Source organism: Papaver somniferum, chromosome 3, assembly GCF_003573695.1.
Source record: "Papaver somniferum cultivar HN1 chromosome 3, ASM357369v1, whole genome shotgun sequence".
Classification (NCBI taxonomy): Eukaryota; Viridiplantae; Streptophyta; class Magnoliopsida; order Ranunculales; family Papaveraceae; genus Papaver; species Papaver somniferum.
This window is the reverse complement of record NC_039360.1, coordinates 4,049,819-4,077,343: the sequence shown is the minus strand read 5'-3', so window position 1 is coordinate 4,077,343 and position 27,525 is coordinate 4,049,819. Positions and strand designations below refer to the sequence as shown.

The window sequence follows — 27,525 nt, the reverse complement described above, 5'->3', positions numbered from 1 at the left end:
CAAAATTTTATCTGTTGAAAAATCCAGGTTTGGGGGTATCTCATTTTGAGTCTGAAGCTCCTTTCTAACACTACAGCACCTAACTACATCTTGAGCCGTCAGTTTCGTTGTATCAGAAATCCGACGGTCGATACCAGTCTCTTCACTTGTAGCCGTTAGATCAATCTATCATTTCCGCATCCCACGGCTCAGCTTCGCGAGTCATCGAGACTTGATGAAACCGCTCAACACTCTAATACCCAATTCTATACCCATTCCCTCCCATGCCGTCGCTGCCAATACCACCAACTCCGTCTGCAGCCTCTCAACCACCACCATCCTTCATCATAACACACCAACCCTAAAACCCATCATCACTACCACTTTCACCAACTCTATAGACTTCTATTCCACCAATTTCACGCCTCACCAATCTCATGAACCCTAGATGTGAAATTGGTAGAATAGGTTGAAATAGAGTTGTAATTAGAGCATGCGTAGACGCAGGAGAAGGAATAAAGGCATGGGTCGAAGAAGATTGAGTGATTTCAGAGAGTTAGGTATGTCAATTTTGCTTTTTGTAAAAACCCTAATTTCAACTGTTTAATTTGGGGATTTGGGGATTTTCTCTGTAAACCCTAATTGATTAATTTGGGTATAAATATGGGTTGTGGGTGTGTGTTGTAAGGATGCCTGGGCTAGCCAGAGCTTCACCCAAGAGGACTGGACTAGCCAGTTCCTCAACTGTGTTATTTTCAATTGTTTTGCACTGTCAATTATGTTCATGATGTTTTAATTCCATCTGCTAGGGTTTAGATGAAGCTCTAGTTTGTTACTTATTATTCGTGCTAATGGCATTAATCTTGTTGTGCTTAAATGTTTGGGCTTCAACACTAGCCTTTCACAGTGAATGTCATGCATCCATTGTAGTTAGAACACTCCAGTGTTGTAGAACTGCAGCTCATGATTTATTACACATCTTGACCCTTTGATCAGCCGTGCCTTAAACAGACAGCTGATGCTTTGGAGAAGATACCTTAGCTGTTGTGATTGATTGATTCATATAGGAGGTACCTTAGATACACAGAAGACTTGCATCTCCCGTGTTATCAACTATAAGGACAAGGTTAGGATCACTAGTAGAATAACTAGTATAAGTTAGTGGTGGATTCACGGCCCTAGTACCTTCATTCTTAGTGTTTACACTCTGTGTTCTTTGGCTCACTGCCTTTGTTTCTTTATCACTGCCACTGAAGTTCACATTCTTGTTTACTGTCACTGCTTAGTTTAGAATAGTTTAGGAAACTTCAACTTACACACACAAGTCTCTGTGGATCGACTCGCACTTGCACACACTACATCACGACACCGTGCACTTGCGGTTATAACATGTAGGCTTCTTATTCTCTTATTTTACACACATTCCCAAACCTACCAAGTTTTTGGCGCCGCTTCCGGGGACTTGGCGTTGTGTGGTTGTTGTTCTTTTTATCTTACTTTGCTGTTTTGTTTTTTTTGTGTAACTTAGCTGCCGTGTAGTGTAACTTAGTGTAACTTAGCTGCATTGCATACTGTCATGTCATACTTGCATATCATTGCATAATTTGCATAACTTAGGAGCATATTCATCTTGCATTTGCATATTCATCCTGCATCATCTGTTTTCTTGCATCTTAGTAGCTCTGTAACCTGCTGTGTAGTGCAAGCATCTCTGGCCATGTTTATCTTGTAGCAGTTGCATATCTTGCTCTCAAGTTATTGAAACTTCTGGAACTAAGAACTTGGTTGAGTGACAGGTACTGCTGAACCTGTGCTGCTGCTGGTGCTGCTACTAATTGGTGCTGAGCGTCTGGTTCTCTTGTTGTTGTTGCTGCAGCTGTGCTGCTACTTTCTTCTTCTCCCTGCTGCTGCTGCTACTTCTTCCTGCTGCTGCTGGTGCTTGGGCCATTGCTACAGCCAGCCTCTGGTGTTGCTGCTGTTTTCCTTCTGCTATTGTTGAGTTGCTGGTATGAGCTTGTTGCTGAGAACCAAGCCCAACTGGGCTGTGCAACCAAAATCAGAGCAGCTGGGCTGTGCTTAAAGAGTAAGCCTAAACCCATTAAGAGAACCCAAATTGTGGGCTTCCATTTTCTATTGGGTTTGTAATTTGAATTGAACTGTGGGCTTGACCCAACAAAAATTTGAAAAACATTTTTAGGCCCAAGTGGGCCTCGTATTTTGGCTAACTGAGAGCCCAAAAATCAAATACCCAGCTGGGCCTCGTGCATTTCTGGGCTTGGTTCACTGAACTCGTTAGTTGGGCCGTGTATTCAAATCTCTAGGCCGTTCGCTGGGCTTGTCCCACAGAATATTTGAACCAGTTAGCTGGGCCTCATCCCATTAAAACCAAAAGAATTTTCAAAACCCATAAAAACCAAATGTTTCCCATCAAAACCAAAATTTTCCCATAAAAAACCAAATTTTTGAAAACCCATTAAAACCAAATAGAGGGTTTTGTGTCTTTTCAATATGGGCCAACCTCGTGCTCTCCATGAATACATGTATCCCACAATAAAAATTCCATTATCATGTATTGTCTTACCTCATACCAATAACCCTTTTAAAATAAATGCAAGCATGATACAAATACTTCCTATATTTCGAGGGTTCGATTTCGAGAACCCCTATACTCATGTAAGAGAGTTTGAACAACTTTGTCGGACTATGCAACCTGATCATATGTCCGAAGACTCTCTAAAATTGCGTTTGTTTACATTTTCTCTAAAGGAAAGGGCCAAAACATGGTTTTACGGTTTGAGACCACAATCAATCAACACTTGGGACCAACTCACAGATCTATTTTTCAAAAAATTCTTTCCACATCATAGGACCATCGCTATTCGTCAAAGTATCAGTTGTTTTGTCCAATTGGATGAGGAAACTGTTTTTGACTATTTTGAACGTTTTAGTGATTTGTTGAGCGAATGTCCACACCATGGATTTGAGAAGTGGAGACTTGTCGCTATCCTCTATGAGGGACTAGACTTTAAATCTCGAGCCATGGTTGAGTGTATGTGTAATGGTGAATTTCTTGATAAAACTGTGGATGATGCATGGAAATTTTTAGCTGAGATTGCAGAGAAAACCCGTCAATGGGAATCCATTAGGGAAACTGAGACACTGTCACATGATATAGGTGGTAATGAATTGAACTTTGAAAATAGCATGTCTAGTCCTTCTCATGTGTATGATATTGAATATGAACCTAATCTAGAGGAACATGATTTGACTAATGACACCACAACTGCTAATAGGGACAAGTATGCATATTACTATGATGATGATGATGATAATGTTATATTAGAAGAACATGTCTATGCTGAAAATGTTGTGGAACCTTTGGTTTCAAATACATTAGGCTTTTCTTCCCCGACCTTCATGAATAATATTTCTTCTAGTATTCCATATGCATGTGATGTTGATACTGATTTAGATATTGTGCAATTATCCTGTGAAGAGCATGACTTAGGTAAATCTTCTGTTGACACTAATGATCCTATGCATGAAAACATAGTTGATGTGTCTGATTCCATACTTAAGCCACAATATATTGCTTCTGTTGATGATAATTTGAATATATCGGATAACCATGATTCTGAATTAGGACTTGTGAAATTTTTTTGTGATGATGAGCATGCTACACATCTTGAGTGTGACTTAGATAATGCTGATGTGACTGATAATATTGATACTCATCCTACCTAGATTTCGTTTGTAACAATATTGTCAAACCAATTTTCATGAGAATACCTAATCTAGGCCTGGAACTGTGTGCCTCTCAAGTCCTCTTGGACTATTTTGCATCTAAATACAATACTTTCGAGGAGCCACAGTTAGGATATGCATGTTTGCCCGTCCTTAGCAAAGTTCATTTCGAGCTAGACCTTGTGCATGATGAACCCCCAAAACTGCGAGATTTTGTACCCAAAATTATATCTGTTGAAAAATACAGGTTTGGGGGTAGCTCATTTTGTTTCACAGCCTCACTTGCATGCCTATCATATTATTATTGTGTGAAGATGTTGAAATGTCTACACTTTGTCTTTTGGGTTGATCCTCAACTCTTTAGACAGTATGTATATAGTGAATTGTTTGTATATAATCTGGTAGGTAATGTTTAGTGGAATCATATGTTTCTTGTATATATTGTGCTAACCCAATGTGAATTCAGTTGAGTTACTGTTGGGTTTTGCCTTGAATAATGGAGTTCAAAACTTGCTTTCGCCAATATCCGGTAATCTCTTTCCTTTTTCTACACTTAGCATCGTTCTCATGGTATGTGTTATAATCATGTTTATCTTTTGAAACATTGAGGACAATGTTTAGTTTAGGTTTGGGGGTGAAAAGTAGATACTTTGATAACATGCTATAATCGAAAAATAGAACTCATTCTTTTTGAAAAAAATAAAAAAAAAATGAAAAAAATGAAAATAAAAAATTGAAAAATTGAAAAAAAAAACATAAAAATGGAGCTCATTTACCTTGAAATGTTGACTCTTGTGCAAATATGTAATTTTTAGGATTCTTAGTCTAGATATTTGGGCACCATGATTCTAGCACAATTCACATAGTGATAAGAAACTTGCACGCGCACGATCTACCAATACATGTATAGCCTCGATATTCAAGGTGTTTGATAGGAAGTTAGATTTCCAATCACTTTAGAATACTGAATGAGACTTGACTAGCTTGTTCTTTGGTTGGCTGGGATAGAAGTTGGAGGATACGTTAAGAAAAGCAACCATAGAATTTGACCGGATGCATTCGATAAGGGCCACCTCTTGCTAAGGGTCATGTAATTATGTTTTTCTTTTTGTTCATGTATCAAAAGTGTCACTATGTTGTAAAGATCAAAGTTATTTCTTACAAAAAAAAAAAGAATCAAAAAAAAATATATATATATATATATATATATATATCAAAAAAAAAAATCAAGTATTTATTCCATGTTTTGTCATGTTAAAGACAATAGTTCTCTCTTGTTCCAAAAATAAAAGAGAGTAATCAATGTAAATAAGAGTCATGTAAAGAGTCATCTTTTTGTTGTAAATAGTCTTGTAATAAGCAAGGAGGGTGCAGCCATCGATGTATAACGCGGGTAAACTGAAATATCACCAACTCGTTGGGTGAACATTCACAATTCTCGTAAAGCCGAACAGCTAGCTTGGCTTAGAATTCGGTTCTTAGCCTAAAAACTATCTCTTGGTGATTAGTAGTCATAACATCCGATCTTTCTTTACACATGTGTAGATACACTTTACACTCTTATCACATGTCTTTATTTGTTATCAGTGCTAGGATTGTGCCTTTGATAGCTAGATTGACATCTCCATTTTGCTGTGAGCTTCTACTGTCTTGCACATGTCACATTTCATGGAATCTAAGCTTATATTTTGTCCTAGAACTTTGTAGGTACGTTCTAAGCAAACCTTCACGAGACTTCAACTCGTCCACTAGGGACACTTAGTGGTTTAAAAGGCTTATTGCATTCGCTAAATGCAATCGAGAGACCAGCGACAGTGGTATAGTTAGGATTTCCTTAGTTTTGTTTTACTTGAGGACAAGTAAAATTCAGGTTTGGGGGTATTTGATGAGTGCTAAAAAGTGCATATTTCTATATCTTTTTATTGGCATTTAACTCATCTTTTGTGCATTAACGCTCCATTTTATCCCATATTCTGTGTTTTCGTTGTTTTCAAGAATGAATATTTTTCTTAATTAATTTTGCATTTTTAGGTACTAAAGAAAGCCTGGTTAACTCACGGAGCGAAAAGAACAAAGAAACGGCAAAGACTCCCGCAGAAAGGCAGCGAAGAATGATGTTTGCAAGAGCCGGATCAACTGGAAGTGGGATTGAAGAGGAAGAATTGTCCTTAAAGAAGATATGGGCTTGGTATACCCAAGGCCCAAAACCCTCACCCAAACCCATTTCCAATATCCATACCCGTCTCCTTCGCCAGCCGTCAGATTGGATCACATCTGAATCCAATGGTCGCAACATCGCCAGTACATCAAAGTCTGAAGCTCCTGTCTAACACTACAGTACCTAACTCCATCTTGAGCCGTCAGTTTCGTTGTATCAAAAATCCGACGGTCGATACCAGTCTCTTCACTTGTAGCCGTTAGATCAATCTATCATTTCCGCATCCAACGGCTCAGCTTCGCGAATCATCGAGACTTGATGAAACCGCTCAACACCCTAATACCCATTTCTATACCCATTCCCTCCCATGCCGTCGCTGCCAATACCACCAACTCCGTCTGCAACCTCTCAACCACCACCATCCTTCATCATAACACACCAACCCTAAAATCCATCATCACTACCACTTTCACCAACTCTATAGACTTCTATTCCACCAATTTCACGCCTCACCAATCTCTTGAACCCTAGATGTGAAATTGGTAGAATAGGTTGAAATAGAGTTGTAATTAGAGCATGGGTAGACGCATGAGAAGGAATAAAGGCATGGGTCGAAGAAGATTGAGTGATTTCAGAGAGTTAGGTATGTCAATTTTGCTTTTTGTAAAAACCCTAATTTCAACTGTTTAATTTGGGGATTTGGGGATTTTCTCTGTAAACCCTAATTGATTAATTTGGGTATAAATATGGGTTGTGGGTGTGTGTTGTAAGGATGCCTGGGCTAGCCAGAGCTTTACCCAAGAGGACTGGACTAGCCAGTTCCTCAACTGTGTTATTTTCAATTGTTTTGCACTGTCAATTATGTTCATGATGTTTTAATTCCATCTGCTAGGGTTTAGATGAAGCTCTAGTTTGTTACTTATTATTCATGCTAATGGAATTAATCTTGTTGTGCTTAAATGTTTAAATTGAAACTCAGTCTTAGGGCTTCAACACTAGCCTTTCACAGTGAATGTCATGCATCCATTGTAGTTAGAACACTCCAGCGTTGTAGAACTGCAGCTCATGATTCATTACACATCTTGACCCTTTGATCAGCTGTGCCTTAAACAGAAAACTGATGCTTTGGAGAGGATACCTTAGCTGTTGTGATTGATTTATTCATATATGAGGTACCTTAGATACACAGAAGACTTGCATCTCCCCTGTTATCAACTATAAGGACAAGGTTAGGATCACTAGTAGAATAACTAGTATAAGTTAGTGGTGGATTCACGGCCCTAGTACCTTCATTCTTAGTGTTTACACTCTGTGTTCTTTGGCTCACTGTCTTTGTTTCTTTATCACTGCCACTGAAGTTCACATTCTTGTTTACTGTCACTGCTTAGTTTAGAATAGTTTAGGAAACTTCAACTTACACACACAAGTCTCTGTGGATCGACTCGCACTTGCACACACTACATCACGACACCGTGCACTTGCGGTTATAACATGTAGGCTTCTTATTCTCTTATTTTACACACATTCCCAATCCTACCACTTAGAAGCGTGTGTCTCTGCGTCAGATCATCAGTGACATCATATCACTTTAATCTAAATGAATGTTATTAATGCCCAAATTCTTTGCATATGTGTTATTTTATTGACATATATACTATTATCATTTATAAATTTGTAATTTATCAACAACTTATCCGTCTTGTTGAGAAATAAAAATATTCATGATACATATATTTTAGTAGAAAATATCATTTGTTTTATAATGTGTTCGCGTTTAATTTTCTTAGAATTTATCCATGTGCGCCTCGCGTCGAGTCTGCATCAGTGCAACTCATTGGCAGCAGCATACCCGAATAAATATGAATTCACTATAAATATATATAATGATAAAATCATTAGGTGGTGATATTAGTGACCTTGAGCAATAGGATAAAAGGAGACACATACTTTTGGAAAAACAAAATAGCCGAGAAGAATAAATGTCGAATAGCTAGTGTTGTTGAATATATGCAGGCTCAGAGGAAGGTGGTGATAGGAGCCAATCCAAGTAGAACTTTTTAAACAAAGCTGCTACACTTCTTTCCACCATTACATGGCACCGTCTAAACCCATAGTTTCATAAATTTTGATTCATAGAAAAATCGGGAATTTGGTCAATTGTCCAAATATTTCTCAAACATGGTTCTAATGAACGAGTAAAAATTAGTATGGGTGAATTGGACACCAAAAAAATTGCAAGAATGAATCTGGATTCATCTTGGCTTAATTTTAAAAATAGCGAGGGTGAAACTGGATGCATCCTGATGTAAATTAAAAATTAGAAAAAATATTTGAAAATGTTAGGATGAAGCTGTTTACATCCTGACTATTTTCACATTCTCGTCCATTTAAACAGTATCAAATTTTACATGTCTTTTTGATCCAGAAATTGTGATTATTGGATTAATTGACCAAAATTGGCTTTGATCAATACTAACTCAACACGTAGGCGAGGGTGGGAAATGGAAGGGGAGTAGTTTTCGCTTTTTAAACAATGGTTCTGAACATACCGAGGGGTTAAACCACGCAAAAACAAAACTTTAAAAAGCTCTCACAGATTTTTTTTTGGATGGGTCCAGATAGACGCCGCCCGAGGACAGCAATGGGGGTGCTTTTAGTGGAGCCCATTGACAATTTTGTTAGGGGCGGTTTTGCCGTAGTCTGATTTGACGGTCCAAATAGAACTTTTGCTTTTTAAAACCATAAAAACTAGTGATCAGACCTAAAGGCACATGTACCCAAATATATTTGTGCCGCACTTTTCACTAAGGCTAAAGTCACCCTTGAGAGCCGAACATAAATTGGATGGGAAAATCATAGGATATTATGATATTAGGATCGAATACTTCAACTTGGCAATGTAGGGCATCTTACCCTTTGTGCCCAATCGTAAAGACAAACTATCCACTGACCACCCAATTATCATCCTTAACTGCAAAGACAAGTTAAACACAAACATCCAATATTTCACACACTTATAAATAGGGAGCATTATCAAAGGTAAATCCCAACTGCCTAAGAAGATTTAAAGTCCGAGACAGCAACAGAATACGACATGAAAGGGAAGATTTCGAAAGAGGTACAGGTCCCAGTTCCGGCATCAGATCTTTGGGCTGTTTACGGCACCTTAGAACTCATAAGACTTATCAAGAAATTACTGCCTGAAATTCTTCGTGATTTTGAAGTTGTTGTTGGCGACGGAGGTGTTGGTACAGTGTTAAAACTCACTTTTCCACCAGGTACGCCTTTCACTTTGTTCCCTTCCTAGTACTGTTGAGCCACATATATCTGTTGTGGCATCTAGTGATTAATTTAGGCATATTGTTTGTCTTGTAGAGTCTCCCGTAACAAACTACAGTGAGAAATTCACGAAGGTTGATAATGAAAAACGTATCAAAGTGACAGAGGTGGTTGAAGGAGGATATTTGGAGGTAGGGTTTAGCTTATATCGAGTTACCTACGAAATCACCGAGAAAAGTGAACATTCATCCGTGATCATAACTATTGAATATGAACTTGATGATGCCTTTGCGGACAATGCTTCCCTGGTTTCCATTAAGCCATTAGAAGTTATAGCAAAAACAATTGGGAAGTATCTTAAGGAGAAAAAAGGGTGATCATGCAAATGTTTGAAGTTGATAATGTATTTCTCTGGTTTGTTCAATTGATGTAATCGTGTAACCTATTTGTTTCAACTTACAGCATCTCCAGCCGTGTTTATATATATGTATCCCATAAATAAAAATAAATTTCATTACACCCACAAGTATGTAACTATGTATCCATCATTTCTTTTTTCTTTTATTCTTATAAGCACAATTCACAAAAAAAAAAGAAAAGGAAAAAAAAAGATTGCTGTAGAATTTTAAAATATTTGAAGTTGCCATATGTATTGAATTTTATTCTAAAGTTTTTAACTGAATAAAATAAAATAAAAATTCTTTGTGAATGAAAATTTTATTAGTCCCATATCAGGAATTTTACTGGACCATACAAATTTATTAGTCCCACATCGGAGAGATTCATCTTCTTCGGTTGTATTACATTATTATATAAACAAGTTCTTCTTAACATATACAAATAATCCAAGGATTTTATTTTAAATTTTTTAACTAAAAAAAATAAATAAATAAATTTCTTTGGGAATGAAAATTTTATTAGTCCCACATGGGGAATTTTACAAGATTATACAAACTTATTAGTCCCACATCACATCGGTGAGATTCATCTTCTTCAGTTCTCTATATTTTATAAAAGCCCAAAGAAAAATATTTTTCTATTGCTTTCTTAAGCTTTTGTGATTTTCCTTAAGTTTTTTTTTTAAATTTGTCAAGCTCAAGTTGAGCATCTACTACATATGCTAGTACTAGGTGTAATAGAATGTCTCTTTAAAGTATAGAGAAACCCCTTTCCCTTAGATTATTTCTATAGGTTAAGAAAAGTTTGTTTATATAATAACGAAATACAACTTAAGAAGAGGAATCTCCCCTATGTGGTATTAATAAATTTATATAGTCTAGTAAAACAATTTAAGAAATGGAAACTCCCCTGGCACAAATAATATTTTTATTGGGAAAAATATCGTTTGGTCCTTTTTTAGGTGGTCCCATGTCTGTTTAGTCCTTTGGGAAAACGGCTTTACTGTTTGGTCCATAATTATTTAAAAATATAAAACAAACAAAAATACCCTTCTGTGTTAATTTTTACTTATTTTCTTGTAGCAGTTCATTCGTCAAAAATGAACTCTCGTTAATTTCTACTTATTTTTCAGAAATCACCTACATAAACCAGAGTTCATTCCAGAAATGAACCCCATATAAAAACCTAAAAAAACAAAGTTCATTCCAGAAATGAACTCCATATAAAAACCTAAAAAAAACAGAGTTCATTCCAAAAATGAACTCCATATAAAAACCTAAAAAAACAGAGTTCATTCCAGAAATGAACTCCATATAAAAACCTACAAAAAACAGAGTTCATTCCAGATATGAACTCCATATAAAAACCTAAAAAAACATAGTTCATTCCAGAAATGAACTCCATATAAAAACCTAAAAAAACAGAGTTCATTCCAGAAATGAACTCCATATAAAAACCTAAAAAAACATAGTTCATTCCAGAAATGAACTCCATATAAAAACGTCATCATCATATTCATCTTCTTCGACGTCTTCAACAGCAGCAGCAACAACAACAACATCAATCATCAACAGCAAGATGAAGATGAGTTCGTCTTCATCTTCATCATCATCTCCAATCGCAGCAAACATCAAGAAAACAAAAACCTAATTAAATCTTCAGTAACGACAGATCTATCTTTGAGTTCGTCTTCATCTTTATCACCATCTCCAATCGCAACAACATCAAGAAAACAAAAACTTAATTAGTATTCAACAACAGCAGATCTATCTTTGAGAACAACAACGGTAGCAGAAGATGAGTTCGTCTTCATCTTCATCATCTTCATTATCATCACCAACATCAAGCTTCGTCGTTCATCATCTTCTTCATGTGATTCATCGTCTTCATCATCATCTCTAATCGCAGCAACATCAACATCAAAACGTCGTCTTCATCATTTAATCAACAACAACCGTTTATTTCTTCTTCATCTTCTTTACAGTAGCAGAGAAAATTTTTTGTAGAGAAAAGAAAAATCTGAGGAGAGTGAAAGTAGATCTGAAAATATGGAGGTGAGAGAAAGAGAATTTGAAAATAATATCTTCTCTCTTGATAATTGACTATATATATCCTAGGGTGATGTCATGGATGATGTAATGGTCCCAAAAGGGTATTTCTTCCACTAAAAGATGACAATTACATCATCCATGACATCACCCTAGGACCAAACTATAATTTCTAGGACCAAACTATAATTTATATTTTAAAAAAGGACCAAACAGACAGTTGACTGGGTCAACTGGACTAGACTCATCCTAATATATTATTCCTAGGACCATATGGTATTTCCTACATTTTTATTCACAAAGAAAACAAAAATTAATTTATTTGGTTAAAACCTTTAAAAATAACTACAATTTGAGCTTCAAGAAACTGGTTGGAAGCGTAGCAACAAGCTGGGCACCAACCCCCTTTTGTATAACTATCCCTAGTCTATGAAAGAAGTTGTTAGAGCACTATCTTAAGCATGTTAGTGATCAAAACTATAAGTCTTGATTTCTAGTCTCTTATAGCTAAGTCTCGGACTAGCATAGTAAGTGTAGTTGAGCTCAAGGACTTCCTGGCGATTCATCATACAAGTAGAAGATCTACTCAAGGAACCGGTGGAACTTCTCGACAAAAAGGTATGTGGATACTTTAACTTATCTGTCACTCATAAGTCTATCTATTCTATCTCCTACTCTTTGAGACAAAAGTCGTATGCTATATATATATATACTAGATCATACACATTTGGTATTTCGATCCGAGTATACCTCTCCTATCTATATCTCGAAATATGTGTTTGTAAGCTTTTCGCCTCGACCAAGTTTATCTTTACCTAGTGACGAAAGTCATGAATGTTTCAATCACTTTGAAAATTGCTTTGACGAGAAATAGTGTAACAATTATATAACGTCCTCTAAGAATGTTTCAATGATTGGAATGAGAGTTTATATTACATTTTTTTTTCTTAGTAATATAAATTTTATTAAACAAAATTGATCAACAATTACAATCAGGGCCCGTTAGGCAATGGCCCAGTTTTGGACACAAAAAAGAATACAAAACTTCTTTAGAGAATAACAGAAAAAGATATATGAAAAATACTTTTAGCTAAATCTATAGTAGGGTTGAAATTCCACTTCCATACTGTGTAAAAATGGAGGTCTTCCTGTGAAGAATAAGCTTTCCCCTCTTGCAAGATTTGCTCCTTTTTTTGCTATAGCATCTGCAGAGAAGTTTACTTCTCTGTAAATGTGAACAAAGTTCCATGACATCAAGGCTTCACTAATTTTTTTCCATCTTGTGATTGCAAACCATGGAATGTGACCAGATGAAAAAGCTGCAATAACTGCTCTTGAGTCTATTCTAAAGATAACCTCCAGTTTGCCATTCATGATAACCCATTCTCCAGCACACAATAATGCCATGACTTCTGCAAAATAATTTGTAGCTACTCCCAAACCACCTGCCATAGCAAAAATACATTCACCATTTGAAGATCTCCCCACAAAGCCATACCCTGACATTCCTGGATTCCCTAATGATGCACCATCACAACAGAGTAAGATCTGATTGTTCACTGGGAGAGAAAAGAAGATTTCTTTTATACTTTTGGAATAGATTCTTCTACAGACTTTCAGAATCTGCAAGTCATACGTTGTGTTCCACATTTTACCCTTCATTCTTACTTCACTCTATGTGGTAAGTCTTAGAATTCTAGACTGAATATTTTGAGCATTGAATCTTGCATCTTCAAACACACATTTGTTTCTCATGAACCATAGTTCTCTAAGAGTAATGAAAGCAGCTGTCATCCATATTTCTTTAACTGCAGAGCTCTTATGTTTTTCCATTTCAAAGATTTCTTCAAAGGAAATTGGATTTTTAAAGCAGAACATGTCCCCAAGCCATTTCCACACAATTTCACTATGGTTGCACTTCCACAGAATGTGTTATACATTTTCTTTTTCATTTCTACAAAAAGGGCATCTAGAAGCAAGACTGAAGTTTCTTTTCTTCATATTTTCATCAATGGAGCATATGTTTCTCTTTAGTTTCCATATATTACTAGCAATAGAAGGATGAATTGAATGACTCCATACATTTTTAGTCCACTGCAACTTTGGATATTTAATTCTGATAACCTCCACTGCTGAAGAAACTGTGAAAGTACCAGTAATAGTAGGACACCAAATTCTTTTATCTTCTTTATTATCAGCCTCAGGGAGCTTACTGATATCAAATATCTCCAGCATTTCTGTTGGAATAACCCATTCACCCTCTAACAAAATGTCTGAAACTTTCATGTCCGGGAATTGATTCAAAAAAGGTTTTTCAGGGAATAGTTCTATTAAAGGTTTCTCTTTTATCCACTGTTCTCTCCAGACTGAGATTTTTGTTTCATCCCCCACTAACCATCTTGAATGGTTATGCACTGAAGAAGAAACCCATTTCACACCTGGTCAAATAGAGGATTTTTTATAATATTCGATCCATACACCATTTTTATCTTGATATTTAGCTTGGAAGTAGCTTGATAACTCATCAACCCCATTTAAAATTTTCCAGTATAGTTTCATTAAGAGAGCTTTGTTTAAGATCTCTAATATTCTCAGCCCAAGGCCTCCCTCCTCTATTGGTGAGCAGACATAATCCCATTTTAATGTAACAACTTTTCTTGTAGCTGGGTCTCCTGACCAAAGAAAATTCCTTATGATGCTTTCACATACCTTGATTATTGTTCTAGGCCATTTATAAACTGACATTGAATATATGGGGTAACTGCATAGAACAAATTTTACTAGAATCGACCTTTCTTGGAAAGAAAGTAGTCTGCCCTTCCATCCAGATAAACTTTCTTGAATCATTTCAACTATGCTCCATAAGTGAGAAGTTTTTACTCTACCTGGTTCAACAATAACTCCCAAATATATGTCAGGGAATTGGGAGAGAGGCATATTGCACACTTATGCAATTTCATGCTTTCTTGCTTCACTTGTGCCTCCAATAAAAAATTTACTTTTTTCTAAGCTAATCAATTGGCCAGAAGCAGCTTGATGATCCTGCAATAGCTTCATAAGTTTTCTCACATTTTTCTTATCAGCATTGCAGAAAATAAAGATATCATCTGCAAAAAAAAAATATGTGAAGGCTGCACATTATTTCTTGTAAACATTGGAAGGATTTGATTGTTCTGTACCATTCTAGTTATAATTCTGCTCAAAAGATCTTCAGCTAAAACAAAGAGGAGTGGATACAGAGGGTCCCCTTGTCTCAGACCTCTGCTAACTTGGAAATACCCCACTGGTCCTCCATTTAACAGGACAGATATCCTTGCAGACTTTAGCAGTGTATGTAACCATTTGGTGACATTATTTGAGAAGCCAAATTTAGCATTACTTGAAACAAAAATTCCCAGCTCAAGGAATCATAGGCTTGAGTGATATCTATTTTCAGACCCATATTCCCACCTCTTCTCTTGTAAAAGTTTAGATTACATAACCAATGGATTCCTTGAACCGAAGCTTTTGAACTTTGTTGATCAAGAGAACCGAAAGTATGGCAAGTGCCAAGTCCGCGAACTCAGTCCGCGAACTTCCGAAGTTCTCAAACCCGAGAATTTCTGCTGGAGTTGACAAACTACTTGCATGATCCAAGTCCGCGAACCTAGTCCGCGAAACCAATCCGCGAACCGGCGTAGTTCTCGAACCCGAGAATTTCTGCTGGAGTTTGTAAACTCTATCCGGTGTTTTAAGTCCGCGAACCTAGTCTGTGAACTTGAGAAGGTTATATATCTAAAGATGATTTCTGAACTTAATCTGAAAATACTAAGGAATGCATTTGCAAACCGTGGCTATTAAAGTTCATGAACCGATTCGAGTGAATAAAATCATCTTTGCTTCAATTGTGTCTTGTGTACTTACATAAGATTTCCTTGCAATTGAACAACTCTCTTAACTAGTTCATTTGAGTCAATTGAACTAGTTACGGTGAAAAACAACATGGTTGGTATGAAACGCTCATATGGTTAACCTCTTTGGGTAGACTATTGTTGAACCAACAATGTGCACGTTTGGGTGCGGTTAACAAACCTAGAAGCGTACAGTCATTTGTATATGACTAGCTAAGTTTTCGATCTAACGGTCGAGAAATATTAACTTGAATCTAAATCAGGTTTTCATCTAACGGTGGATATTGATTTCTTTGTATCTAAGGCAAAACCCTGATTTGAAAGGCTATATAAAGGAGATATCTTGTATTGTGCAAAACTAATCCCCACACCTTACGTGTGATACTAGTTTGCGTGCTAGAGTCGATTCTCCTTTAACCTTTGGTTTTCTTCTTCTAAAACCAGGTTAACGACTTAAAAACTTCATTGGGATTGTGAAGCCAGACCGATACTACTTTTATCATAGTTGTGTGATCTGATATTACATCTTCTATCGTAACAGTACAATCATATCGATTTGCTTGATATCGTGAGAGTTCTCCGAGAGGCAAGATATAAAAAGTAATGACAAACACCATCGTCTCATCGTTTGTGATTCCACAACATCTTGTTTCGCTACCATACGATTAAGATTGTTGTGAGGTGATTGATTAATCTAGGTTGTTCTTCGGGAATATAAGACCGGTTTATCAATTGGCTCCTGTTCACCTTGATTGTTATCAAAAGACGGAACAAATTTTTTTAGGGTTTTTCTGTGGGAGACAGATTGATCCTTTGATAGACTTGTCTGTGTGAGACAGATTTGTTTATTGTTAAATCATGCGATTTTGGGTCGTAGCAACTCTTAGTTGTGGGTGAGATCAGCTAAGGGAATCAAGTGCGCAGTTTCCTGCTGGGATCAGAGGCGTAGGGAGTACAACTGTACCTTGGATAAGTGGGAGAATGATTGGGGTTCAACTATATTTCAGTCCGAAGTTAGCTTGGAGTAGGCTAGTGTCTGTAGCGGCTTAATACAGTGTGTATTCAATCTGGACTAGGTCCCGGGGTTTTTCTGCATTTGCGGTTTCCTCTTTAACAAAATTCTAGTGTCTGTGTTATTTCTATTTCCGCATTATACTTGTTTATATAATTGAAATAATACAGGTTGTGCGTTTGAATCAATCAATTGGAAATCTGACCTTTGGCCGTTGATTGATATTGATTGATCCTTGGACATTGGTCTTTGGTACCGTCCAAGTTATTCCTTATGTTTGATTATAGACTCGTTGATTTCTATTAGCTTGAGTGAATCAAAACAAGAGAGAGATATTAACTCCTTGAGATACTTTTATCTAGATTGAGTCTGACTGTCTAGTTGATTCTATAGAAAGTGTTTCGGAGTTAGTCCATACAAATTGCTAAGCGAAATATTGGGTGGTGTTGTTAGACCCACGCTTTTTCAGAAGTAGTTATCAAAAAAAAAATTAGCATTGACATCAAACCTAGAAATGTGATTATTCAGCCTTTTCAAGAAAACCACAAAATCGTCACTGAGTGCACTAAGTGTGGAGAAAGCCATAACCATGGTAATGTGCATGGTTAAGTGTTTGGCAATGTTAATGTGCAAATTAAAGAAGCTGAAAAAGAAGGCAAGAAGCAATGAAGTTATCAGATGAAAATCCCCTTGATGAAGAGCTATTGAGCAACTTAGTGAAAGCTGAAAATACACTAAACTCAAAGGAAGTGCAATTGAGTACAATTATGAAAATGAAAGCTAGAACCAAATGGCAAAAGAAGGGTCTGCTAATACTAGCTTCTTTCACACAAATCTGAAGGTACGACAAGCTAGAAACTTTATCACTGAATTGGAGGATACTAATAATGAAATTGTCACAGATCAAGGAAAAATTGCAGAAATTCTCATTAACTATTTTGAGGACAAGTTCAAGTTTAAGGAAGTGAACATTTCAAACTCTGTGCTAGATGTCATTCCAAATGTAATAACAAAAGATGACCAAGGAATGTTAGATTCTATTCCATCTACTGAAGAAATTAAACAAATCCTTTTTGAAATGGATCCAGATAGTTCTCCAGGTCCAGATGGTTTCTCTGGTAGATTCTACAGAGCATGTTGGCAAGTGATTCAAAATTATGTAGTAAATGCAGTTCAATTTTGCTGGATAAGAAGGTTTATCCCAAGAGGTTTAAATTATAATTTTGTAGTGTTGCTGCCAAAGGTTGAAAGTGCAAGATCTCCCCATCAATTTAGACCAATTGGTCTTAGCAATGTAAGATTTAAAATTTTCACCAAACAAGCTTATTTCTACTCAACAAGCAGCATACATCAAAGGAAGAAACATACAAGACCAAATAGTTCTTGCTTCTGAAATGATAAATGAAATGAAGAAGAAGAGAGGATGTGGTAATATTGGACTGAAATTGGACATATCCCAGGCTTATGATTCAGTAAGCTGGAAGTTCTTATTTCAAGTGTTGATTAAATTTGGATTCTCCAATTCCTAGTGTAAGTGGTTGTGCATATTATTTGAATCAGCAAAAGTCTCAGTAATGGTAAATGGTGGACCTAATGGCTTATTCTCAGTTGGAAGGGGACTAAGACAAGGAGATCCCCTATCTCCAATACTGTTTCTTTTTATGGAAGATGTTCTCTGTAGAAATATATCAAACGGGTAGTTGAAGGAAAGATAAGTCCAATGGTAATAAGAAATGGGATTCATCCTTCTCATATGTTCTTTGCTGATGATGTGTTTATTTTCTACAATGGAGCAAATAAAAGCATTCTTAATTTGATGAAGCTCTTAGAAGAATACCAGAAAAGCTCGGGTCAAATAATAAACAAAAATAAAAATAAGATCTTTGTAGATGGAACAACTGCAGCAAGGATAATGCACATTAAAGAACTGTTTCAAATAGAAGTAAGTACTTTACCTAACAAATACTTGGGAGTAATATTACAATCTGATAGAGTTAAAATTTCAACTATATGGCCAATGGTGGAGATAATGCAAAGAAAACTGGCTACTTGGAAAGGAAAACTTCTATCTTTCAATGAAAGATTAGTATTAATAAAGTCAGTACTCTGCAGTGTACCAATCTATAGTATGTCAGCTTATAAGTGGCCTGCATCAATAATCAAAATTTGTGAAACAATAATAAGAAACTTCTTATGGTTTGGTGATGGTGAAATTAGAAAATATAAAATTCTTTCATGGAAGAAGGTTTGTTCCCCTTATAGTGAAGGAGGATTGGGATTACAAAGATTATAAGTTCTTAACAAAGCACTACTGATGAAAATTCTAAGGAGAGTTATAAAATTTGATGCAGAATGGGCTCTGTTCATTAAAGCTAAATTCCAAGATAAGCAGAATCAATGGAAGAGCAACTGGTTACTTTCATCCATTTGGCCAGGTTTAAAAAGTGCATGGAACCATTTGAAGGAGAACATAAAATGGTGTATAGAAGATGGCACAAAAAATATCCATTTGGTTTGATTGTTGAATTGGTAACTTACCTTTGATAGAAGAAGTGGGATTCACTGACTATGTTAAAGTTCATATCGACATGAAGGTGTCAGATTTAATCATTGATGGAGAATGTAATTTACCTGAACAGATGAAACACTTACTTTCATCTTACACATTACCTGAAATAGGTATTGGAGATGATTGTTTAATCTGGAAGGGAGACTTAAAAGGTAATTTTACAACCTCTTCTGCAATAGATATTCTGAGAAAAAAAGAACCTAATTTACACTGCTACAAACACATATGGAATTCATATCTGCATCCTTCTATATCCATCAAAATTTGGAAAATTGTTCAGGGTGTGTATGTTGATGACTCAGTAATGATTGCAAGAGGTTATGAATTGGCCTCAAGATGTTGCATCCGTGAAGAAAATCAAGATAATATGCACCATTTACTGTGGGAGTGTAACTTCAATAAAGAGATTTGGCAGTGGATATGTTCTGTTTTCAAGTTCAAAATTCCAATCTCTTTTGAAAAAGTGTGGAGCAATGCAAAAGGTAAGAGCCCATTTATTAAAGAATGTTGGAATACAGCTGCCTGTGCAATATTAAAGGAGTTGTGGTTTCAAATAAATAAAATGTGGTTTGAACAAGTAAAACCAAACTTCCTGCATTTCAAGAGCAGAATCAAGAAGGCAGTGTATGAAGGAGGATTAAGAATCAAAAGCAGCAAATGGAATACTGACTATGATGATCAGGTAATTCTCTTCTTTAATCTGGGTCCAAGAAAAATAAAATTTCAATGTATTAAATCTTGCTTCTGGATACCATCAAGTGTTGGATTTGCTATGTTCTGCTGTGATGGAGCCTCCATTGGAAATCCAGGAGCATCTGGTTTTGGTGTAATATTAAGAGATCATTCATGTCAAGTGCTAGGAGTTATCTCTGGAGGAATAGGCATTGCTACCAATTACATAGCAGAGGTATATGCAGTCATTTGTGCAGTTGAATTGGCAGTAGAATGAAAGATTCAAGTTAAAATTCTTAATTCAGATTCAAAAACAGTAATTTCTGAATTTGCAGAAAACAAAGTGCCATGGTTTGTCAGAATGAGATGGCAGAAGGCAATAAGTAACATCCAATCAATCAAAATTCTGTCAAAGTTTCAGAAAAATTAATTTTTCTGCAGATACAACTGCTAAAAGAGGTACCAAATTGGCTGCAGGCCAAAGACAAATTGTTTATGGAAGGCCACGTTTCTTAGTAAGAGTGGAATTACCAAATGTTGAGTATTACAGATTTTGTTAGTTTTTCTTTTATGAAGCCTATGTAGTTGGCTCTCTGCTTTTCTCTTCATTCTTGATCCTGTAATTTTTGAAACTTTCTTTCTATTAATAAATTCAATGTGATTCAGAAGAAAAAAAAACCATAACCACGAGTCAAACATTTGTTAAAGTATTTCTTGAGTTTACGATTAATAGCATTACTCAATGCAAATCCTGGATAGGTGAAACCCCAGTGACATCCAAACACACATCCTACCATTCTCCCAACTGTGGACCAGAATATCAGCCGGTCGAAGTGCACCCCCATCATTAGACAAAAAACTTAGGTCAACTTCTTTTCTCGTTGGATCGCCTGCACGGAAGCACATATCTGTTATAGTGTCACAGACAAGGTCATGGAGAATTTGAGTCCTACCCTCACTGCACAATGCTAAGGCGTGATCTCCATAGAAATCCATATATCTATTAAAAAATGCACATTGGCTACCTTGAGTAAATAAAGGAATACCCAACCTGTACCGCAACACACCACCAAATTGTTGAGGACCAACTTGTTGATTAAGCCCCTCAACCGGAATTGCCTTAACAAAATCTTGGGCATGGTCAGACTTGTTGCATTTCCACAAAGCAAGATCACGTGCGGACATATCAAATTTAGTGGGCATATCCTTGACGACAACATCGAAATACTTCATTGCCAAGGTCTTCATGGATGGGGGGCAGTAAAATCAATATTGACATCAGAACCACACACACTAGAAAATAAATTTAAAGCGTACTGTATGCCAAGACCAAGACCTTGCAAACCGGTGTTACGTAAAATGACGAACTTGAGAGACTGAGTCTGAATACATGACGCGAGATAGCAATAATTCCTAGCATCAGACAAAATATATACCCAGACCACCCCACCTGAATGGCAGAGAGGCTAAGAGAAGGTGCAGTATCCCCATACCTGGTCCGTCATTGGCGCAAGTGCTGTGAAAGGTGAGAGTCAAACTGGACTTCCGCATCTAAGAGGTGTACAGGCATAGTAGTTCTCATGGAGAAGTATAGACGAGACACACCGGCACGTGCTCCTTAACAAAAGTAGCTCATACTGTGGGTCATCAAGTTTCCTCACAGCTTCCATCAGGCTAATAGTCTTGAGCACCCTATTCTTGATTAAGATGTTACAAAACTCACTATCAAGACTGACCGGGCCTCCCAAAAGCTTAACGCCATGAACCGTCCGACAGATTTGGGGAGGAAAATCATCAATACTACGTACATCTATTGTAGGTCAGAAGATTTCCGTCTTTGAGATGTTCAGGTGCAAACCAAGTTTACTACCTTCAAAATGAATGATGTTGAATGCCTTCGCGTCCATTATGGTGTCACCAATGATAGTACCGTCATACAGATACCATGCATGCAATTCCAAGTTACACTGTTCTGCAATTCTCTTGTGCAAAGGGTGTAAAGTGACTGCGAAAAGCAGAGGACCAAGCAGGTCTCTCTGTTGTACCCCTTGTGCCGAAGAAAAAACAGATTCATTATAATAAAACCTAGGGGGATTGGAATATAAAAATTTCACCCACTCGGAAATTGAAGGACAGCGATTCTTCACTTCTTGAAGCATGGTAGACCTATCGACCATATTAAAAGCATTACAAAAATCTACAAGCAACATAGACATGGAAGAAGAGTTACCCTTCTCTTGTATGAGCCTGTTGACAGTATGTAAAATCGATTTTCCTCCACAAGGCACTCCCACTCCAAATTGAAAATATTGGAGGTACGTACACATGTCCTTCACAACAGAATGAGCTGCAACCTTAGAGACTAAACGTCTCCAAACGTGCCAACTGCTTTGGGACAAATGCCACCATCCGCTTTAAGTAAGGGAGTGAGGGGAGCACTAGCTACAAACTCACCCAGCTGGACAGGACAACTACCTTCCAACCAAAGGTTAACAACCCCATTAATGGAAGCAAGAATATCTTCAGCTACGGCAGAGGCAGGACCATATTGAGTGCGTCAAGAAGGTGTTGAACTCTCAGACCATCCCTCCCACAGGATTTCCCCTTTGTAAAACTCTTGATTATGTTCAAAATGATCTCTTTGGACGAGACAGCACTGCCTGCAACAATGGAACTTATGTGTTTAGCTGGAGGAGGAGCATATGGATGTTTATCAACTAAACTATTCAGCGTATCCTCCTAATTAACCGCAACACCATTAGAAGTAAAAACTTTAATTGCTGCAAGTAAAGAATCCATTTTGTATGTTCTTCTTACAGACTCTCTGATTGAGAGTTTCTTGATTCTTACTCCTCTACGTAACTTGTCCTTAGGATGCGAGTGTTCTTCCAATAGATTCTCAACTAATATAATTTGATAAAACTTTAAAATAAAAATTAATACATATTGTTTCCCAACATAAACAATAAGGGAAGTTGGCGCAGTTTGGATAGAGAGATGCCATTTGCTTTAAGGTTTTCTTATAATCAATATCGTAACGTTTAACCGACCCTTCCTGCTGACCATGAAGAAATCTAAAGGGTTGGATTTTGTAAGGTGGTGTTGCCTGAAGGCTAGTGTTTAAGATTCGGTGCAAGCATTTCATTCAAGGCTATCTGATCTGGGGACAATATTTTCTCATTCCATTGATAGTGATATAAAACCAGGCATATCCGGCTGAATTTTTCCCACATGCCGGATGTCAATGGATGATTCTGATGAGTTTATCGACTGGCAATACGCGAAGCAAATTCGCAAATAAAAAAGGAAAAGTGATTTAGGAGAATTAGAGAAGATACAGAGACAAGAAGGATAACATCTTATTAGAGAGAATAACTATTCTGATACATTGGTTTCTTTATGTACAAATAAAGGGGAAACAAAATGGACCGCACATCCATGGACCATAGGCCGTGTAACAAAAACCAAATAAATGCAGCGTTGTTTGGTCGTTTACATTTTAGTAAATTGCACATGCACCAAGCTGCAATCTCATTAGAGAAAACATCAGATGACAACTTGAAAGAAAACTTCTCAATTATATTTTGAAACAGCCCAAACGCCCAATCAGTCCTCCCGGCCTATTATCTTGGGTCATCCATTTTTAACATCCCGGCCGTGTGTTGGAGTAACTATTGCGTTCCGTTCTCTTGGAACGCCTAACGCATATACAGTGTATATGCCACCCATATATGAACATATTCTTCATTAAACTTGGTGACAGTACTCCATTTCTTTTTTCATTTGCGTACCTCAGAGAAGAACCTAATGACACTAGAAAACTTCGATGAGTGGGAAAAATAAGCGACCACTCGTATTTGTATGTGGTATATACTCCTATTCCCTGAAAAGAATTACTTTTGCGTTTAAATTTTGTATCCGTTAAAGAAGTACTCTCATTTATAATAGAATGAGCATCCAACACTTCCTTCCCTAAACTAATGATAATTAGCGGTAATTGTGATGACTAGATGTTTAAATGAAGGTTTTTGTGGTTTTGGAAATAAATTCTAAAAGTTACTATTATACGTTTGCCAATTGTGCAAATTGGAAAAAATAACTATTTTCCTTGAACGGGGGAGTATTAACTATTAAGCACTGAAAGAGGCACATCAGCTTTGTGGGTTCCAGACTGGTTGCTTGGTAAGTGGTGGTGTTTAGTTATGGTGCAAGTACTTCTCTATAGTACTGGTGGGGGTTGATCAGTTGGTTTGATGCATTGCTGCACATGAAGCAAGCAAATGAATGTCTATTTTTGTGCATCAAACTCAAATGACACTGCACCAATCCACCATAGAAATAACACGCTTTGTTTACCATGCATGTCCATACTCAAGTTCACCGATCTTGGATATGGAAATATTAAGGGCCTAATTTTGAATTTACTAACGCAGATTTTTGTGACAACATTTTCTCACCCACCTGGTATCCAAATGCCCTGTTAGTAAAGGCGTAAGGCAAAGAAAAAACCTTACAAAAACTATCAAATAGTGACACGATTAGATAGATAGCGACTACACCACCACCCAGTAATCACTATCCAAACAGTTGCAATGCAAACATGTGGTAACCGTTGAACGTGTAACATCAAGGCACATGCAAACACATTTCTGTGCGAGACATTTTCAATGCTACAGTTACCCTTATCATATTTTGAGCCTAAACATAAATATATCGGGCTGAAAGTTATTGGATCTCGTATACCTCATTTGTGACCTAATCGTAATAAAGACATGGGTAACCACTCAATTATTGTCCATATTATTTTCCACAGAGGCAAGTTAGACGCAAACGCATGATATTTCCATTTCGTTTACACTTATAAATACCCAAAGGTAAAGAGGCTAACTGCATATCTAGAACAAAGATCCCAGTCTACTAAGAAAGTAGGATATGAAAGGGCAGCTTTCGAAAAAGGTAGAGGCACCAGTCCCGGCATCCGATCTCTGGGATGTTTACGGCACCCTAGAACTCGTAAGACTTATCAAGGAATTGCTGCCTGAAATTCTCCACGATGTGGGAGTTGATGTTGGCGATGGAGGTGTTGGTACTGTGCTAAAAATCACCTTGGCACCAGGTGTGTGTTTCCCTTATTTATTTTTCTTGTTACGAGCCATATGAGTTATACAATCTCAAAACACGAATGAGTTTTTTTTTTTTTTTTTTTGCGGTAACTCCAGTTAAAAATATTCTCTCCGTTTCTGCGAAAATGTTACTATCGTATACCCGATATATATTTGTGATGTGCAGTGGTTACTTGTTTGTTTTGTAGGATCTCCTGTAGCATACTACAAAGAGAAATTCATTGAGGTTGATCAGGAAAAACGTATCAAAGTGGTAGATGTGGTTGAAGGAGGATATTTGGAGGCAGGGTTTAGCTTATATCGAACTACCTTCGAAATTATCGAGAAAGGCGACCATTCATCGGTGATTTCAACAATTGATTATGAACTTGATGACGCCTCTGCGGACAATGCTGCCCTGGTTTCTATTAAGCCATTAGAAATTGTGGCAGAAACTCTTGTGAAATACCTCAAAGAGAAAAAGATTGATCATGCAAATGTTTGAAGTAATAAAGCATCTCTCTTGGCTATTCGATTGATGTAATGCAGTAGTTACTCATATGGAATAATCGTCACGGTCCTGTTTCGGATTTACTTATGTTCTGGTGGTCTACCCAACTTTTAGGACCTTTAAATTGGTCCATAAATGAATAAATAAATAATAAAGGATATTATTGCCATTATTAATCCTAATTTAGCCGGTCTTTTTTGTGTCTCCTTCCGGATTTATTTTATAAGAATTACTGGTTAATCGAGTATGTGAAAACCGGTTAATGTATAATCCAGTTCTAAAAAAAATTAATCGCTGGTCCAAAAATTAATATTTTTGGACAGATTTTTTACTCGCCGATCCTTTCGCGTGCGAGTGTTTTGAGATATTTTTTAAAAAATTCCAGAAATAACTTTCCTCCAACAAAATTCCTTAAACATCTTTCAAATCAGATCTATTTTTATGTTTTTTAGTTTCTTCTCTAACATCGAAGAGTTATGGCGATGTGGATTGATGAACAAAAACCAGAGAAAATACTACAATCAGATCCGTTTCTTTTGTTCTCTGCATGTGTTTTTAGGGTTTTCGTTTGAAGATCATTTTAGTGCCCTGTAATAATCTCAATCTCCATTAAATCCAGGTAGAATCTATAATATGTGATGTTAAAAGCGAAGAAGAAAATTCAAGAAAGAATCCATGAAGAAGAAGAAGGAGATATAAATTCATTGATCTTGGGTTTTGATTTATACTCTTTAATCTTTTTTTTCATCTGGATCTAATATTGAAGATTGGAAGACGAAGGTTGTTTCTTGAAAATGCTTTAAACGATATGATGTTATTTTTATTTTTTCTTAAAAGCATGATTCTTTTGTATGAAGATTTTGTATAATCATATGGTGCATATCAATATGTACCGTGGGACTATACACATTTCCTTGAATACACTTTTCTTTCAGTACATATTTATATTTGCTTGTACTGATTATTGCAGTGCATAATTTATCCTTCTTTTTAGAAAATCTCAGTGGATGGTGCTTGATATTGAGTTGTTGGAGTAATTGAGGGTGATAATTTGCACAAGTCTTGTTATCTGCATATAGATATTTCATAAGACGTTTAGGGTGCGTATGCTGCAACTTCATTTGTTTTGCATATGTTCACTTACTTGAGACCTATACATAGTTTATGGATACAAGTGGAGGTTCTTATTGTTTTGCTACGACAATTATATATGTATGTGTGTACTTAATGTGTTATATATTAGTTGCAGCTACCTCGGTTATTGAGCTAGGGAAAGATCTTTTATTGCATGGAAGAATAGTTCAAAGTTAGTTGTTATAGCCCAGCTAATAGCTATTAGTCATGTTCCTAATACATATTGATATGTATCTTAGGTAGAATCATATAATACAAGGGTTTTTAAGCAGTACATATCAACCATGAACTAGGTTTTTAGCAGTACATATTGGTATGTAACGTAGGATATAACAACATAAACAACATAAGCATGTATTATGTACATGTTGATATGTACAGTTTTTTAGCATTACATATTGATATGTAACATAGGATAAATTAGCAAAAATAGCACAAGCATATACTATGTATTGTTTTTTATTTTACAGGCCTGACAAGCATATACCATGTACATAATGATATGTACTATTTTTGATTTTACAGGCCTGACGAGTATAAGGTTTTCATTATGTACATATTAATATGTAGTACTGCATCAATACATATGTGTTCGTATTGTTCTGTTATCGTTTTGTTTTTTATTATGCGTACATAGGTGATTTGTCTTTGTTGAATGTCAAATATGTCAACGTCTTTCACATCTATTTGATATATATTTTTCTATTTCTCAATTTATTTGGGGTGTCTGTTTGATGTTCATTTTTTTTTGGCCAGCTGCATCAATACATATTTGCTTGTACTGTTCTATTTGGCCGTTTTCAAATTTTCTTTCTGTTTTCATATTGAAAGATCCTGGGATTATTTTTGACTAGTGTGTGTTTCTCTATGTTCACAGGAAAGTCACATGCAACATGGTTTAAAGTTCGGAAAAAAGATTGTTAAGAGGATATGGTGAACTATTTGGTATACAACAAGCTGTTGTGATATTTGCAAATTGATTGGAATGGGATAGGTTGTGTTTGTGTTGTCAAAGGGAAATAAGTATG

At 36.4% G+C, this 27,525-nt stretch overlaps 4 protein-coding genes across 4 annotated transcripts; 2 read left to right on the top strand and 2 right to left on the bottom strand.

The window, feature by feature from the left end:
• Positions 1–8,930: 8,930 nt before the first annotated feature.
• LOC113355181 (S-norcoclaurine synthase 2-like) lies at positions 8,931–9,683 on the top strand. The gene is made up of 2 exons (XM_026597972.1): positions 8,931–9,159; positions 9,257–9,683. Exons 1-2 carry the CDS (start codon positions 8,976–8,978, stop codon positions 9,535–9,537), a joined length of 465 nt encoding a protein of 154 aa, XP_026453757.1. The 5' UTR covers positions 8,931–8,975; the 3' UTR covers positions 9,538–9,683.
• A 3,010-nt stretch (positions 9,684–12,693) lies between these two features.
• Positions 12,694–13,269, bottom strand: LOC113358940 (ribonuclease HI-like). The gene has a single exon (XM_026602650.1). The coding sequence runs from the start codon at positions 13,267–13,269 to the stop codon at positions 12,694–12,696; it is 576 nt and encodes a 191-aa protein (XP_026458435.1).
• Positions 13,270–20,262: 6,993 nt separating this feature from the next.
• LOC113355179 lies at positions 20,263–23,091 on the bottom strand. Its single transcript, XM_026597970.1, has 2 exons — positions 21,244–23,091; positions 20,263–20,992 (listed from the first exon to the last, which is right to left on the bottom strand). The coding sequence occupies exons 1-2, from the start codon at positions 21,253–21,255 to the stop codon at positions 20,486–20,488; spliced, it is 519 nt and encodes a 172-aa protein (XP_026453755.1). The 5' UTR covers positions 21,256–23,091; the 3' UTR covers positions 20,263–20,485.
• A 1,538-nt stretch (positions 23,092–24,629) lies between these two features.
• On the top strand, positions 24,630–25,545 carry LOC113355180 (S-norcoclaurine synthase 2-like). Its single transcript, XM_026597971.1, has 2 exons — positions 24,630–24,866; positions 25,062–25,545. Exons 1-2 carry the CDS (start codon positions 24,683–24,685, stop codon positions 25,355–25,357), a joined length of 480 nt encoding a protein of 159 aa, XP_026453756.1. The 5' UTR covers positions 24,630–24,682; the 3' UTR covers positions 25,358–25,545.
• The last annotated feature ends 1,980 nt before the right edge of the window (positions 25,546–27,525 follow it).

Bases quoted from the DNA above. Each gene is read 5' to 3' on its own strand.
- LOC113355181 (XM_026597972.1), top strand. From the start codon at position 8,976: ATGAAAGGGAAGATTTCGAAAGAGGTACAGGTCCCAGTTCCGGCATCA. The intron at 9,160-9,256 runs GTACGCCTTTCA...TTTGTCTTGTAG, and splicing joins AAAACTCACTTTTCCACCAG to AGTCTCCCGTAACAAACTAC.
- LOC113358940 (XM_026602650.1), bottom strand. From the start codon at position 13,269: ATGAAGGGTAAAATGTGGAACACAACGTATGACTTGCAGATTCTGAAA.
- LOC113355180 (XM_026597971.1), top strand. From the start codon at position 24,683: ATGAAAGGGCAGCTTTCGAAAAAGGTAGAGGCACCAGTCCCGGCATCC. The intron at 24,867-25,061 runs GTGTGTGTTTCC...TTTGTTTTGTAG, and splicing joins AAAAATCACCTTGGCACCAG to GATCTCCTGTAGCATACTAC.